General features: G+C 41.0%; 1 protein-coding gene across 1 annotated transcript in view; it reads right to left on the bottom strand.

Moving 5' to 3' along the window:
- The window catches only part of b3gat2 (beta-1,3-glucuronyltransferase 2 (glucuronosyltransferase S)), a 68,896-nt gene extending 51,300 nt beyond the window's left edge, over positions 1 to 17,596 (bottom strand). Inside the window, exon 1 of the mRNA XM_084949418.1 lies at positions 16,398 to 17,596. Coding sequence (XP_084805544.1) covers positions 16,398 to 16,931 — 534 coding nt within the window. The 5' untranslated portion in view covers positions 16,932 to 17,596. The remainder of the gene's footprint in view (positions 1 to 16,397) is intronic.
- Between the last annotated feature and the right edge of the window lie 286 nt (positions 17,597 to 17,882).

The raw sequence follows: 17,882 nt of genomic DNA, 5'->3' as shown, positions 1-17,882 counted from the left end.
GTCTTTCTGGACCAATTTTGACTCTAAGCAGAAACAAAGTGATAAGACTACCCCACAATCAACAAGCCCTCAGGATAATAACCACTGTGTTTGGGATTCTAGATGAGGCGGTGGACCTCAGCCAAGTGGGTCCAGCCATGAATCGCTGGTATTATTATTGAGTTGGTTGTCACCTGACTTTTAGTTCAGGCCTGCAGGTGTGCAATCTAATGCTCTAATGGAGAAAAATAAATCTATGTGTACAAATACAGATATGGGCGTAGAATTGAGAAAAAAAGCAAATGACTCAAGGAAAATGACATTTCGTCCCCTCCATCTGATAACACTTGGTGACAAGCTCTGACTCTCCACACTCTCTTTGCTTCACTGATAGATCTGTGAAGGCCTTCATTCTATATCCTGCATCAGTTCAGGACGTATAGTGGAGCCCGCAGGCGGACACTGTCATGCGTTAAGAAAGCTCCCGTCTCATTATCAACATGAATATCTTCACCAGAGGGCAGACGCCGCGCTGGGATAACAAATAATTCATCACATGAAAAATAATTTCAGATGCAGCCGAGCGCTCGACAACCTGTAAGTCCTGACAAATTACAGCGGCGCCAGCTCAGTCAGTAAACGCATGCTATTTACAAGTAAACAAAAGAAAAGCTGGGGGTAAAACATCCAGTGCTGAGAAGAATCACATTTCATTTGACTTGCAGCCAGGACACTCTGTCTGGGAGCACCAGAGCTTGGTTGGGTAATCAACTCTGACTCCCCTTGCTGCAAACAAATAGGTGAGAAGTGAATTGTGTGTACACACAAAGAGACTCTGGATGATGAAGTATATGAAATCCATTATGGATGTTCTCGTTTCCTGCCTCCTGGCCCGGAGGGAGCAAGCCATCATTGTGTTGTTTACGCGCAGCGACGAGTGCCGGAGTGGCTGGGCCGGCTGCGATTTTAATCAAGCGTATTTTTATCTGCGTGTTATTAATATGCACGGCAGAGGCAATCGGAGAAAAGGGAGGGGGAGAAATGAGGTAGGAGAAAATGAATGACTCAAATTAGAGGGACTGAGTATGGGCTATGAAACTGATGCAATGGTGCATGATATGTGTGCAGGTTCAAGGCTTTATGGGTTTATGTGGCAAAAACTGATGAGCTGAAGGTGCGTGCGCGTAAAGGAGAATATGCGCACCTCTCTACATCTGCTGTCAAATGCGAATGCATCAGTGTAAGTGTATATTTACTGTATACACATCATAATTCTGTGTACAAGGAAAATATGGTAAATCCAGTGGTTTTATTCTCCCCCAAAGGGAGGAACTATGTCATCAATGCTGTTTGCTTGTTGGTTTGTCTGTTAGCAGTCTAGCATCCACAGGATTCAAGATATCATTTTCAAATTTTGTATGATAGTAGATACCAATAACAGCTCGAGCTGATTTAATTTTGGTGAAATTCTGGTCCAGATCACACCAAATATGTGTGTATCTGACCTTGACCTTCATTGTTAGCACCCAAGGTCAAAGTTGACAGGAAAAAAAATTCCAAGAAACTATATCGAGCAATATATCATACGAAAGAGCTCAGAGAGAGCTGTACAACACACTTTTCTTCTATATGATGTCCTACGATGTTACACTGATGCTATATCAGTCTGACGTAGCATGTTGTAATAAAGTATTGAGCTCTTTGAGTGCACTTTTTTTAATTTATATTGATATAACTTAGCAATTGTTTATAATTAATCTAGAGCTGGGACAAAGCTTCCTCCTCAGTTGACTGTGAATACCAGTAAGTCCTTGAATGCTTCCTGTTTCCTAATCTGCATTATATCTCATTGACTTTCTGGATCATCCTGTCCTTCCCAGTTAATGTTCAGTTAACAATCCGTCACATCTGTAATGAATGGAATATTTGTTTTTATGAAATTGTTCATCCTGGTTAAATCAATCCAGAAACAAAGACAAAATTATCAGCCCACACAACAAAAACTATTTATGTTTTTAAGACCATTTTGTCCCTGAATGAGAGCTTTTTTTTTTTGAACCATTGCTGGACTCGGATCCTTAGCAAATTAACTCTCATACACTCAGACACCCGAGCCTAATATTATCTGGCGTAATGTAACCTTATAACCAGCTGTTGTTGTTGTTTAGCTGTCTCATTGTCTCAGCTGTCCAGAGGGGTTGCATGTTTAATCAGTTTAATCTGCTGATGATAAGTACCTACAACAATATTGGGGATAAGCATGTTTGTGCACGTTTGCAAGTGTGAGAGACCTGACTTCATTTTGAGAGATGAGGCTTGAGGTGAGGAGGACGAGGATGAGGTGGACGTTAGGGAGGAAAGAGAGCAGTGGTGGAGGAAAAACCCATAATGAGAATATGATCAAGAAAATATACATGTACAAATGTTAAACGGTCATATACAGTTGGAAGTGGTATTTGTGATCTTTAAATTACAAGTAACTTATAAGGTATAGTACGTATGTGGCCGGTCTCTAGCCACATACGTAAAACATGATTAGGTAGGACAGTAATGTCCAAGATGGTGGGACAGAATTAACAGAATTACACACTAATCATTGTAATTTCTTCTATTAAATAACCTAAAGTTTACTTACTCTACCTTTAATATTATTCTATAATAAAATGAAAGACAGAAAATATTTTCACTTGTCAGAGTGTAAGAAACAAAGATATATTACCTCCTGTTTGGGACTCTCAAAGCCATCATTTCTCATTCTACAGAAGGCATTTTGAGCTGCCTGGCTAATGGATAAACACACTAGTTAAATTACACCATGTCGTTAACACTGGAAGGTAGGGCTGTGCGATATGACCAAAATCTCATATCCCGATATAAGAATTCTATCGTCCCGATAACGATATAAATCACAAAAATGTAACATTTTCTGTAAATTCTGTGAATCTCGGGCAGCTCGACTTGCGGGAAGTGTTTCCAGCTGCGCGTCCTGTAGCTGGAGTCAAGTGTTTTAACCGATGCATGAAATGATACATTTTTAGACATAAGTTGTAACGGCCGCTGTTTTCTTTGTGAGTATTTATTACACGGCGTGCTGCGGGGAAAAGCCTGTTCTAACATTTGAGTCTAAGGTTTATTTTTTAGCACCTGCCGGCTCTTTTTTAATTCTCATCCGTAAATAATCTGCTCTTTCACGTGATTCAGTTTATTTTGAAAAGTCTCAACAGGATCTTCAGCTTTATTGTGAAAGGTTTATGTGGAACATAAACAAGCGGACACGCGATGCTGTTACCGTCGTTGTTGCTAAAGACAACACATAAAAACAGGCGTTTGTCCGTCCGTAGTGTGGTTATATTAAATATAAGAGAAAGAGAGAACTTTAAGAAATTAATATAGCCACTACAGTGACCACCAAAACGATGAAAAAAATTGCTGTAAACAGTTTATTTTGCGACACCACGAAACAAACGATAGCGTAAAATGAAACATAGACGTTTTTATATCGTCATCCGATATATATCGTTATATCGAACAGCCCTAATGGAAGGCAATCTCTGTGACAGTGTTCACATAAGTTAACCATGTAACACAGGAGGTAACAGGAATCTCTAACACCTTATACGTAGTCGTTTGTTAAGCCTTAAGTCAACAATTAGTGACTAATGGTGTGTTTCACCTTGTTACTGGCATTGGAAACAACAAATATTTGCCCCTTGTTCAGAGCAAACAGTTCAACCAACAGATGGAAACAAAAGTAACCAAAGTTACAAGAATATATTTTCACAACTTCATTTGAATTCCTACAATTTTGCATTCTTTCCCTCTTTTTTCCGTCTCTATATAAAACCAAAGTTGAACACACAACTCCAGCTGCCTTCAAACAGCGTCAATAAGCTCGTCCTGCTGCTTGTCGCTTGCATCAGAATGGAGAGACTATCACAGAATACACAGCATACACACCATGACACAGATTTTTCCCTGAAGTGGAAACATTTTCAGTTGCATGAATGTGTACTGGCCTCTGTCTGCGCTGCTCAGTGTGAACTCGCCTCATGGCAAAGACTTTCGTAAAGTAACTTTGGTTTTACTCAGAATTCTCTTGTTAATGTGTTGCTTCCGTAGCTGGATACCCAGCAAGATTGCCAGTCTTCTAGCTTGCTTACTTGCCACAAGTGCACTGTGCCACCTACCAATAGAAAGAAAAAAATAATGTGCATATTTCCACGAGAGAAATCCCACGCCTGGACCGTTGTTGACCGCCGCCATGATTCTAGCCTACGTCACAGCATCAGGTGCGCTTTTTAAATCCAACACAAAAACTGCAGTCGTGGTGCTTTCGATTGTACTCAGAACTCGGAAATTCTGCCTTCTGAATAGGAAGATGTAGGTAACACCAGACTGCAGATGAGCTGCATACAGGGCTGGTTTGGGACAAAAAAATCGGCCCGGGGATTTTGACTAGAGACCGGCCCGCCATTATAGGAAAAATCATAAAGCCTTTGAATGAAAACAAACGCTGTTGTGACAGTGATGTACACTGTTTTGATGGTAAATATGTATCAATCTATCAATCGTTTGTTGTAAGATTCAGATAATTATTTTTTAAAAGCTAAATATTTTAAATGAGAATAAGAAAGAAAAGTATTTCTTTGTGCCACCCTCTCCTTGTTAATGCCCTACCTGCCCCCCTGGCAAAACTTTGCTAGACCCGCCCCTGCACAGTTACCAGCTGTCAGCTACGTAGAAAAAGGATCCTGGTGTTATTTGTCTCTCAGAAACAGTTCATAACTTCCCTTCAACTCATTCATGTCAGCTAAAAGGTAAACCTGTTTCTCCATCACCTGTTCAGCTCTGATGATTCAGTAAGGACATCTCCTGGTTTCATCTTCATGTTTCCCTCTCACCAGATAACCAAACCGATATCATGACCAGCAGCTTTACAGCTGTGGCTCCAGCAAACATCAGCTGATACTAGAAATTAATATTAAATAAATTCTAACAACAGCTGATCGTGCTGCTGTTGTTTAGTGCGACATCTGGTGGTTTCCTCTTTCTGGCGCAAAGTGGGCGATAAATAAACAAGAGAGAAAAGCTGATCATTGATCAGTTTCGTGATTGAAGTAGAAAGAGGAGAGGGAGGGGAGAGAATGAGAGAAGAAGAGGCAGCTGTGCAGCAAATACAGAATAAATCCAGCTTTGTGTCTTTTTCCATTCTAGCTGATGTACGGGACAAACGGCGTTCCTTTTCACCTCAATACGAAACGCCTAATATTATTCCTGAATACGAGACGATTCTGTTTTTTACGGGACGGTTGGCAACTCTAATAACTAACCTTATGAACAAAATAAAGTTCAACATCAACATCATAGCACCCACCCAGCTGTATAGAAACTCCGTCATGCTAGCTAGTACGCAGTAGGGAAAAAGTCAGCATAACGAAAATAAACTCCACCTAAACTTGGTTCATATCTGACCCAGATGGACTGCAGGTCATAACTTCTTACCTGAAGTTCAGTTCACCTGACACTCGGACCAGCGGCCGCCTCGGGTCTCTCCTCCTCCTGCCTCCCCTTTCACTCATCCACCTGCTGGCCTCCACCACTTGCTAATGTTACTGAATCTGTGGAAGCTCCGCAATAGCCACCACACAAAGTAACGAGTAACGACCCTATCTAAATCCCAGTAACGACTAACGCGTTCCTGATTTTGGCATAATAACTAGTTACCGTGCTCGTTACCACAATAATAACGTAGTTACTGTAACGCGTTACTTAATAACGCGTTAGTCCCAACACTGGTGTTAACACAAATAAATCAGATGGATGTTTCTCTGAAAGAATGCAAATAAGCCTACTTTCCAAAAGCTTGGACTATGTCCTTCAATGCTCCTTCTAATGTTGAACACATCCTGAGGGAAGGACACCAGCCAGTGATCAATATGTTGAATTAGCAGACAAAATTATCCACGAACCTCCATGACTGCAACAATGCAACGCATCATCAAACATCCCACTGTTACCAACATCCTCACATACAGGTGCTAAAAAAAACCATCACATCAGTCTTTGCTAATCAAAATTCAATTTCAATATTTCTGTGACATTATACAATATTACCAGTAGATATATTCTAAACTATGATGAAACTATGAAATCATAGAAAAATATTTATCTCCAAATAAAACAGCTTCTGTTCAGCGTGGATGCATCCCAGTCATTGTTACACACCCTGGTGAATAAGAGAATGCAGGAGATTTGATGAGGGAGTAGAGAGCACGGGGAGGGTGTTTCGTCAAACTGACAATTCAGATAAAAAAGGCAGTGGAAATAAGCAGAGAGCTGGTGCATAACACTTTTTTACACTTACATTGGCCCTTAAAAGCCTTCAGCTTTTCCACCACCTTCCTCCCTCCACCCTCCTTATCCTCTCACCGACCCTACCACGGACAATTTCTCTCTGCAGGGTTTGTCTCCTTTCAGCTTCATTTCCCTGACATTACAACCCTGCCACCCCTCGCTTCTCCCACTACACTATGTAATTATGATAATTGCTCATATGGGTTAGAGGAAATTGAATTTCCCATTTCCCTCTGGTTCCTTTATCCCACCAGTTTCTCTTTGTGCTGCCTCCTCATCAGCTTGCCGCTCGCAGGCTGGAGTCTGCTGTGTGATGTGATCAGATATATTGGATGTTTATATATGTGTGTCTTTGGGATGTTTCCAGTGAAAACATCATTACTGACCATCAAACTGACTCCCCAGTGGGATGTAAAACATGTGAGAGAAGGAAAAACAAATACCACATCAAAGTATAAAGACAATCTGGAATCATTTAAAGATGAGTTTTCAAATAAATTAAAAGTATTTAGAGAATGAACCATCTGATTCAAAATTCAAAAAATCTTCCATCCACAGAACTACTAAACCCGGGTATGGAACCATCCAAGAAAGGTGTTCCTGAGTCACACTTCAGCACTGTTTCCTACAGTAGCTGCTCCAGAAAATAGTTGCTGTGAATGCTATGGAGCTCTCGGGGCCAGGGGAGTTCAATTATTCAAAACAGGTCTGACGAAAGTCTTGCTTGGCTGACAGGTTGCTGCAGCTGAATCAAACAGCTCTGCCATACTGCCGTCAGCTGAAAAAGCCTCCATCCCCAGAGTCAGCTTTTCAGGAATGGAGAGTGGAGGAAAATAAATAAATGGCACAGCTTAATTTTCCTGATTGCTTGTTATGCAGCTAACGCTGACGGTCTGTGCGCCAAGAAACTCACCCAGAGAAAGAAGGGGTTAGGCTTGAAATACTGGATTTATTAGTGAGTATGTTTAAATGAACAATTTACATATTAATATTACGAGCATTCTTTTAAAGGATAATACAGATTTGGTAAACCTCAACACCTTTTTAAAACAAAAGTTCTTTCTGTTGTCGACTAAAACACAGGGTTTGGGTTTATATCATCAACAAGGCTTGATCATATTACCTTGATTTCTGGCCTGTGCCTCTGCCAGTTTTATTTCCAAGGCTCTAGATAAATCCTACAAAACGCAGAAAGCCTATCGCAGAGGAAGCATTTAACATTAAACTGATTACTTTATGAGTCAAGTCAGGAAATTTCCAAAGAACAACGTAGGACTTAAAACCAAGCTGATTCTATGATTGGACATCCTTTTAGCAATGTCAGTGCAATCCCAGATCTCACATATCAATTTGTTGAGTGCAGTACAGTGCTACTTCTCATTAATGGATAGCCAAATTAAAATCCCCTTGGCCCCTCTTGATTTTCCCTCAACCAGAGAGATCCTACCATTGTGCAATGGGACATACTAGTTTCCTAAAATAACTCCCAAACGAATCCTCATTTACTGCCCCTTACAGATTTTCAGACCCTGTAACAATTCCATTACGGTGGGTATAAATGAAGTTTATGTGCAATTTACAAGCTTGTCTGTCCTCACGAGAAGTTACCTGAAAGTTCTGATATTTTTAAAGACAAAAATCTGTGCGATTCAAACTAAAGACATATGGTCTGGAAAGAGGACGTTCCCATGACGACAGCACACTGATTTCTAAGGGCAAAAATACAAAATCACCTGAAGAAACCAACAGGCTTCTGTGTTAAGGGCCAATCAAGCCATAATTGTATGGGAGGCATTAAATGCAGAGTCTTGCATTTTCTGCCAGTCTATTGAGTGCTGGGAGGCGACTGAGCCGGAACGTGTCATGTGCAATAATAAACCGTGCCAAACTGAGGCCTGACTAATGTGCAGACATGAAGAATACACCCTTTAGCTCTCGACTTAATGGTATGCTTTTCCACCTGACTTGTCGCTTTGACTGTGATGCCGGAGAAAGATGGGAAACACTTTGGAGGCCTGTTAAACATTTGCTTGGTACCAATGTATTTTTCATAAGGGGGGAGGAGAACAGGTTTGGGGTAACACATTTCGCTCATTACTCTGCAATAGTTTGTAGCCTGCTTTTTTAGGATAACAGCCTGGACTTTATTTTCATGTAATCAGCACCCAATGAGGCTGATTTTAGGTCAGAAATGCCGTACTTTTTGCCTCTTAAATCAAGTTGTCATCAGTGACAACCCCAACACTAGCTCCTAATTCATATTTACACATTTATAGACCAGAGGCATAAAATCCATGCAAATATTTTGTGGGGATTAAGCAGAATAAGGAGGAAGAATTTGCACCATTTCTTTTTTTTTTTTGATCAAGTTGATTTTGTAGATGTTTCAGGTGTGTATAAGCACATCTCATCAACCACAATGATGTCTAGTGGTGAACAACCACAGAGTTCAGCATGGAAGAACATTTGTTGTGTCACAATCGCCTCTCTGAAATGATTTCTCTCTTCCTCAGATGTGGTCCCAACTCTTTCAACAAGCACTCAACCTGCCGTACTGACATTCTCAAATATGTACGAAAGCAGCCGTGATACAGCTTCAACTCCTGGATTAAACCATGAAATTCTCCCTGCAGCTGTCTTCTATTGAGAACGGGATGAACCCAGAATCTCAGTTTCTCCCGTTTTTGGTTTAGTAAAATCAGGACTAGCTCACCATCGCTTGATATCGACTCCATTTTGTTCACAGTGTGTTTTTGAGGGACAAATTTTTCGCATTGTATTCAGTGTCTATATAGGTTACCTGGCATGTTCACATCTGGAAAATTCTGAATTTCATGGCGTTTTCACATTCAGTGCGTAATGGCCTGAACCTTGATTATGTGAATATGTAATTTTGTGTTTGTATGTCTGTTTCAGCTTCTCTGAAGCAGTGTTTCCCAACCTTTTGGAGCCACAGCACATACTTCACTTTAGAAAAATCACGCGGCACACCACCAAACAAAAATGTCATTTTGAGCACTACTCATGCTAGGGCCTTCATCTGGGTTGGAATTTTCAGACTGACTACTTTTTCTTTTCAGATATTTATCTATTGCTATTAGGCGCTGCATCGTGACTATGGCTGTATCCCAATTCAGGGTCTGCAGCCTTAAAGTACGCAGCCTCAACGGTCCTCAAGGGTCGCGTACTCAAAGACCGCTAAGGCCGGAAGTGTGAGGCTTGTGAAATTGGACGGTCTAGCCTCCGTCGGGCTGCCCAGGTTGCCTAGCAAATTTGGCTCAATACTTACATATATGTGTAAAAAGCAAATGTATGAGCTGTGATAACTGTTTCTGATAAAATGAAGAGTAGACTGATATACTGAATATTCCTTTATTGGGTGAGAAAATCAGACCATGTCATAACTGCTTTAAGTCATACAGAATAGATATCAGAGCCTTAAACAGGCTGACTTCTGCTAAATGGGTCAAACTGGGCAGAAAGTCTACAAACACATAACATCCTTATAGAATATGATGTAACACTATAGATCAACTTACCTCAGAATATATAAAACAATTACAGCAATATGATACAACAAACACAGCAGTGCTACTAATGCAAAATACTCAAAGCTTCATAGAACTGAAACAAACATTTATTTTTAGGTCCATTCTGCTGCTGATACATACTTCAGGTTTCTGAACATTAAACTTGTTGCTGCCTTTCATAGTGTGTAACTTTAAGGCCTTGAGTACTTTCTCCCACACTGAAAACAATGGAATGATAAAATTATTTGAACATTACCTAATAAGACTGATTCAGGACAGACAGTTAGTTATGTTAAACTTTCCTAGCAGTCCTTCACAAACAGGGAACAGTCTGTCTATTCTCTCCATCTGTCAGCTGCTGCTGGCTCTTCCTCCTCCTCTTCCTCACACACTGCTGAGTTTGTCCTGGTGGATCATCAGGGGTGCAAAGCCTCACAGATGATGTGCAGCAGTGGGTCCCTCAGTCTGTCCTCACTCTGGACACTTGCAGATGGAAATCAAATGTGTGATAAGCTGCAGGATTCAAACACAAGTGTAACTTATCAATACATGTTCATACTTTTATTCCACAATCAGAGAGAAAGAAACAGAGAGAGAGTGCAGGACAGACAGACAGGTGAGAGTCTCAGGTGTAGACACTGCTACAAAACAGGAGGATTTAGTGTTTGTGTTATGACGAGTGCTAAACAAGAAGAGTTCCCAGATGGTCCAGTGGACACATGTGTGACTCCTGTGATTAAAGCATCTTTCTTTCAGCTTAACGAGTGAACCGTCAGCTCGTTCAAACACACGTTAAAGTCCGTTTGGCTCGACACCACCGAACAGAGGCAGCAATATAACATAGCTAACATTAACAGTGCAGTGAATCCTGCTTGTGCCGTGATATTCAGGACTGCAAACCGAGCAGCATCACTGACTTTCAGCTTGTTATGTTTGTGGATATATGACTGACTTTAATTATCCACAAAATCATCACATTCTCTGTAAGATTAAGGTCGACTATTGTATTATTATATTTTAAAGGCTTTGAAAGCAAGTAAAAGCTGAACGTACAAACATCGCTAATGGCAAATAAGTTTGCCGACATGTGGCCAACAGTAATGTTTGTTCCTCATTATTAAACATTTGCACATAAATAAGTGACATAATATTTAGTACTTACTTTTCACAGTTTACTCTTCGGCCGCTCCGCTTCTGCCGTCTGCGGCAAAATTATCCACACCGATTGCCGAGCTATGAACTGTGGGATATGTTGGGCCACGAAGTCTACACTGCCACAGCCTTAAAATTCAGGGAAATGAAGGACGCATTTGAGGGCCGCATTTCGAGCAGCCTTTGAATTGGGACACCCTTCGGCGCGCCACTGTGACGCAATCGGCCTTAAAATGCGGCCTTTAAGGCTGTAGACCATAGGTGTCAAACTCTGGCCCGTGGGCCAAATTTGGCCCGCAGCCTAATTACATTTGGCCCGCGAAGCCATACCAAATTACTATTAGAGCTGGCCTACTGGTATTATACAGCTAATATATATATTGTTTAGTATTAAGCTTTGCTTGTTCCATATTCAGTTTTTCAGCTAAACGTGTTTGAGTCCATAAGAAAAGATTCATTCTTATATCTGGAGGAATAAATATATTTCAATAAATATTAATGTTAGCCCGCGACTTTGTTCCAGTTTTGAATTTTGGCCCACTGTGTATTTGAGTTTGACACCCCTGCTGTAGACCCTGAATTGGGATACAGCCTATTTATTATCTCGCTGCTTCTTCTTCTTCTTCTTCTGTTTTACTGGCAGTTGGCAACCCATTTAATTAGAGCAAGTAGTTGCACTGCCCTCTAGTGGAAGAGAAATTGTTCTGCCCGTTACTCACGCCAGGTGCTTAGAGTACTAATCAGGTGGAACCAGATAATCTTCCATCGCACACCGGATCATTTCCTTATGGCACGCCGATGTGCCGTGACACAGTGGTTGGGAAACGCTGCTCTAAAGAGCTAGCATGGAAAGTTTAAGGAGGTTAGGAGGGTTTATTTTAGCCACATGCAAAATGGTCAGGTTTAGAGGCTAATCTCAAAATACTGAATGAGGTTTATATATTCAGCCTGAATATATCCAGCAGTAACCATACATTATATAAATGATCAGTTACATAATTGTACTGTAGCTTACACCAGCTTGAAGGATTTGGAAAAGTACACATCTCCATGTTAAAATTACCTCTACTCTGTGGAGCTGGTGCATAAGTGGGTGGGTTAATACACAAAGTCATACAATGAAAATCATTATTTGCTTTTAAAATGTCATTTTTAGCAGAGGCTGTTAAATTTGAATTCTTAAAGAAAGACACGAGAACAGCAATACTTTTACTTTTTTTCTCACTTTTCAGTCTAGTTTTGTTCATTCAAAAATGCATTAAGTTTGGATTTTCTTCACTCTAAGTATAGTACATTAATTCCATGGCTTATCTATAATATTTACTTATCTATAATGAAAGGTAACTGCTCACTGTAATCACTCAGCCACTGCTGTTAAGTAGCTCAGCTAATAAATCGCCTATATTCGTCAGGCCAAATATTAGCTTATTCCAGACATGTGCCCATTACATGTCTGGAATAAGGAAAGATAAACATAACATAAAGTGACGTCCTAATCAATGTGTATGTCTTGATAATATTTGACCAACAACAATGAAAAATGTAGCATAGACACGCTTGGAAGTAGGGATAAAATATAAAGGGCCAGTTGTTACCAGTCAAAAAACCTGTTTGCCTTTTGAAAGATGGAAACAGAAGTTAGTCCCAATGTCTCACAGCAAAGGATGGGTTTAAATTGTCCTTTCCTTCTGTTACCAGTGAGGACAGATAGAGATTTGAAACAGTTCATTTCCAACTGTGTGCATGAATAATGATATACAATATGTCAATAGGCACCCTGTATCTAATTTAGCACATTTTTAACCCTGTGAGGTGTTAGTCATCATTGCTGATGCCCCTAACACTTTGCTGTCAGAACATACCATTTTTGTTTTTGTGTTGTTCACCTACGTTCTGACGAATGGCACACATCAGAAACTATTTACAGCATTTTCTAAATTGTAGAAAATTGCAAAGGATACAGCAGCAGTACATTAGGGCCCAGTGACAAGCAGCTGTACCTCTAACACTACAAGATACACCCTGACTGCCCATTTTCTATCTATCCCTATGAGGCAGGTGTGTAAAATTAACTACTGATGATGACGAGTGATCAAGGATCCAGTTTTAGTATTAGCATACATAACTGCGGGGGAAATAAAATAAGATGAAGACTATAACTTTTGTGTAGTCACACTACGAAGACATTGCTTTCTAGCCACAAGGTTGTCTTGTATAATGAAAGGCTTAAGACCATCTAAATTCACCCTTTAATACCTAGATTTACAAAAGCATGCCTGCCATGATATTAAAATCTCACAGTGGATATATTTTTCTGAAGGTTTATAGTGAAATAATGTTTTTTAGTTGCATGAATCATTTTTGTTCTTGAAATGATGTAAGGTTTCCTAATGTGAAATTGCCACCCACTGAGCAAAGTTACTGTCATCAGTCTAAAGCTGCGGACAGTTTCTGCAGGTTATTACTGCTGTATGACAGCCTATTATCTCTCTATGACAGGCCATTAACTGCACAGAGGACTGGGAAATGAAACAGGAAGGAGGACAGAGAGAAGACAATGTGCTATCAACAAATCAAATGGACGGCCTTTACACTCCACCAAAGTCAGCGAATACAGCACTGAGACTCAGAGGAGGCTGTACTTTGGTACTCTGGGCTCAGGATGGTGTGGATTTTTGCCCAAGTGCACCATTGAGTAAGCAACAGAGGGGAGTGCTTTCTAAAGTCAGCATGTTATTGTTGTTATATTAGAATTTCTATGCTCTTAAGTGATGTAAATAATTACTTCTGCTGTATTGGATTTATTGGCCCTTTGAACATTCCAACAATGTTTATGTTTAGTGTTTAATGTTTATGTCTTGGATGGTGAACTTATTTGGACAATCGTCTAAAGAAGGAAGCCTAATCACGTCACTGCTCTTCTGAAATAAGTCTGTACCTGAACCTTAGCATACCTGCTGGTTAGGTCCATCAGTTTGAAGACTGTGTTGGCACTGTGAGTGTCCACTAGATCAATAAGCCAACCACTCACTCTTGTCCTTGTTCCTCTAATCTACAATGTTAGCCTTTCAGCTTTTTCAGTGCTGCTCTGTATGCAAATATGTGCACTTTGAATCAGTAGTTTAACTGTAACTTCTGATTTACAGATGTTAGCTGCTCTACTGTATCGTCATTTGAACGATTTCAATAAATAAAGATTAAAAAATAAATAATGAAGAAAAAACATTGCATATTCTGTCCACTAGGGGACACTCTACCACGTCCCTGTTCGGAAAACACAGTTGGATTCCCACAGACAACAATCAGTTGTTCCAAGAGAGATGGGCAGAGTAAGTGAACAAGTGAATAAGTATACATAACAAATATTAGGGAAATCTGTTTGTTTCCTGTCTATGAAAGAATACACACACACACACACACACATACATATATATATATATACATATATATATGTATGTATCATGTGGCACATTGGATTTTTAAATCACCATATTTTGGCATCGGTATTAGTCAGGTTCGAATTTCAATTAAATAGGACTGACTTCTGCACTTATAACAATATATTGTTTAGAAATGAGGATATTTCTCGATGTGTTTGCAGTTCTAGTTTTTTTTTCTGTTTATTTATTTTATTTAAATTCTGTATGGTGTAAACAATGAGCACAAATTACAAAAAAATACTCTACAAATATTTTTAATAATTTATTAACCTTCACTAAGTAATTTATTGAGCAAAAATTAACTGTTGCTTGGATCTGAAATGTGAATATTTGTTTGTTTTTAATAGATTTTACATCATTGCAGATCCAATGCTTTTGGAGCTTGGACTGTTTGCCACAGAAAAAAGCAATTTAGAACTACATGAAGGGCTTTAGGAAATTGTGACGGGCAGTGGTAGTGATGGATACAGGAAAAGCCTTTCTAAGTAAACATACATTTGTTTTTTAAATTCTGCAGCGTGCCAGGAAATGTTCAGATAGAGAAAATCAATATACAAACGCATATGTGTATATAGATTTGCACTATTCTGAATTTACTTCACAATGCTCTGCCTTCTAAAATTTCATTACTGGTACAAACTAAAGTAATTTTAGATTTGCAGTCAGTTATCAGTGATGGGCAGTAATCAGCGAGAGGGGCAATTAGAGGCATTCTTCCAGACTCTCATTTATGAGAGGACTGTTTTGTTGCTTATTATGCTTCTGTTGTTTTTGTCTTCATTACCTACGCACTTTGCTAAAGGAATACACCCAGGCTTCACTTTAAGCATGCCTGATAAAAGAAACTCCCAAAGATACAAACAACAGTCATGCATCAGCACACTCTGGGATGTAGATGTTGTTCTGTATGGAAGTATCACTTTACTAGTCGAGAAGGTCAATACTGGCATATCATTAGGTCTGCTTCGCAGGCCACATCTAGTCAATGCAGTTCAATTTTCAGTGCCTCTTATTAGGGGAAGTATTGCCTCAGAGCATTTTACATGAGATTATATGAAATATTTAATGTTGATATCCATCTAAGTAATTAAAAAAGTACACCTTCCTGAAATTCAAAATAACTCTCAAAGAGCTCCAAAAAATCCAGAGCTAACTAAATTAATTCAGGGCTAACAGACAGAGGACTGCAGCACCACAGTCTCTATTCATTCTTCTCAACTCTCCGTCTTCCCATCCTTGTCTTTACTCCTTTCTTTTCATCTCGTTCATTTTCATCTTTTGGTAAAGTCTCTCTCGTTTTGGACACAATCACTTAAAACCAGAGCAGTTTTACCATTTTATCTAAGACTGAGGAAGACTGGGGTCTGAAGCCCAGGCAGGGTGTTTACCAGTGGGATCCTGTCAACATGAAGAACTGGAGGATTTAAAGAGCTTGGAAAGAAAAGCGACTGGACTTCTTTAAGTTTCCTGAAGGTGTTTCACCTCTCATCCGAGAAGCTTCTTCACTGAAGTTGCTTTTCTTTCCAAGGATGACTGAGAACCTACACAGACAACTGGGGGACTTCTATTTGTGAAGGCTTGAATTCCTTTGCAGTAACACCACTAGGGGGAATTCCTGTGACCTTTCAGGGCTTGGCGCAAAGACAGTCGGATTTTTACCCTGAGAGTGAAGATGTACTGAGTAAAGGAGCTCACATCAAACCTAGGTAATACACAGATATCAGGTGACAAAGCAACGCAGTAGTTACGTAGTATCTAAAAGTTTATATTACGTAGATAGACCTGTGTGGATGTTGTTGTCATGCAAACGTAAAACGACAGATTTTAGTGGAGAAAAGTCAGAGATGCTACTCCACACTTCTGCAGACCCACTCCACACTCACGATACTCTTGTGATGAAAGATAACTATGACGCAAAGTGACAACAAAGGCAAGGCATTACCTCCTCAAACAGCTCCAGGCTGTACGTGTTGTCATCATCCGCGAAGAAAACCACACCGGAGTCCCGCCTGCTCCGGTGCTGCCGGAGCCAAGTCAGAGCCGCATTCCTCTGTTCGGTGGCGCGTGGCATCCCGGCGCGCTTGAACCTCCGGGGAGTGAACACATGTAGGTGGGTATACGGCACCCCGCACCGGGCCAAGAACCGCGCAACCAGCTCCGTGCGCGCAGTCGAGTCCTCCACTACGATCCAGTGGAAGCGGGGCACCTGACGGAAGGCGTGGGACAGTCGGGTGAGCTCCGCTTTCTGCACAGGACGGCTGTAAGTGGGAGTGATGGCGTAGATAATCGGCAGGGCGGACTGGTTCTGAGAGCCACCAATTCCCGGTGCGCCGGTTCGGACGGCTCGCTGCGTCTTGCCGGTCCGACCGGCTGCTGGAGCCCGGATCGTTCTTTTACTGTCGATATCAATCATAATGATGACGATGAGGACCCAGGGCAGCAGGATGAAGAAACGGCTGAAAAACACAGATTTCATGGCTGGTATGAAGTTGCCGTGCGCGCGGTCTTTCTCACTCCATCGCAAACAGAAAGGCGAAGAACGACCGACCGCAACTCCAAGAAGCTCTTCCCTTACATCCACTGAGCTGATTCCCAACAACCCGCCCGCACACAGCAGCGTGCTGAGTCCATTGCAAACTATGTAAAGCACACAATCATCCGCCGCTCTCCCCCCTGTCCCGGCGGGACCGTCTCTCCGGTGCCCCACTACTCCTCCTCTTCCCCCTCCTCTTCTCTGGGATGGGACTTGCGTGCTTCTTCGTCCTCCTACCCTCCTCCAGCTCTCTTGCTCTCTCGCGAAAGCCTGGTTAAATTCCCATCACTCGTTCTTCAGTGCTTGTTTTCAGTAGAGAAAAGAAAAAACAAAACGAGCCGGAGCAGCCGTACCTGGAGCGCGCTGTGATAAACCAGTGATGTAGGTGATGTGGGCAGACGAGGAGCATCACTTGGCGAGGACGAAGGAGCGCTGCTCCGAGTCTGAGGATAATAAGGCAGGAGGGGAGGAGCAGGTGCAGAGGAGGGGAAACGGGATAGAGGAGGGAACCTCGGGAGGGAGAGAAAAAGAGAGAGAGCGGGAGGGAGAGCGAGAGAGACCTTGTGCGCGTCAGTGTCCGCTGAGAATTAACCCAGCTCACACTGAGACACCCGGAGAAGAGACAGCGCAGGTTGTGTTTCTCATGCTGTGCTTGTCAAGCCCAGTTTCTCCAAGATAAAATAGAAGGACTTGATATGTGGACCCGTGGGACACCATGAAGGAGTTAAAGAGACAAAATCATTTTACAAATCGACATAATGAACATTTTGAGGCTTCATAAAATTATTTCGATCTACCACCTATTTTCTTTAACTGACCGTTTAGTGCATAAAAATGTGCATGTCAAATAAAAATAAAGAAGAAAAAACAGACTTCATCTCTTATCTTTTTTTA

The sequence above is a fragment of the Perissodus microlepis genome, chromosome 13 (genome assembly GCF_051167445.1).
Source record: "Perissodus microlepis isolate ML-2025 ecotype Zambia chromosome 13, ASM5116744v1, whole genome shotgun sequence".
Taxonomy (NCBI): domain Eukaryota; kingdom Metazoa; phylum Chordata; class Actinopteri; order Cichliformes; family Cichlidae; genus Perissodus; species Perissodus microlepis.
This window is presented reverse-complemented; position numbering and strand designations above follow the sequence as displayed.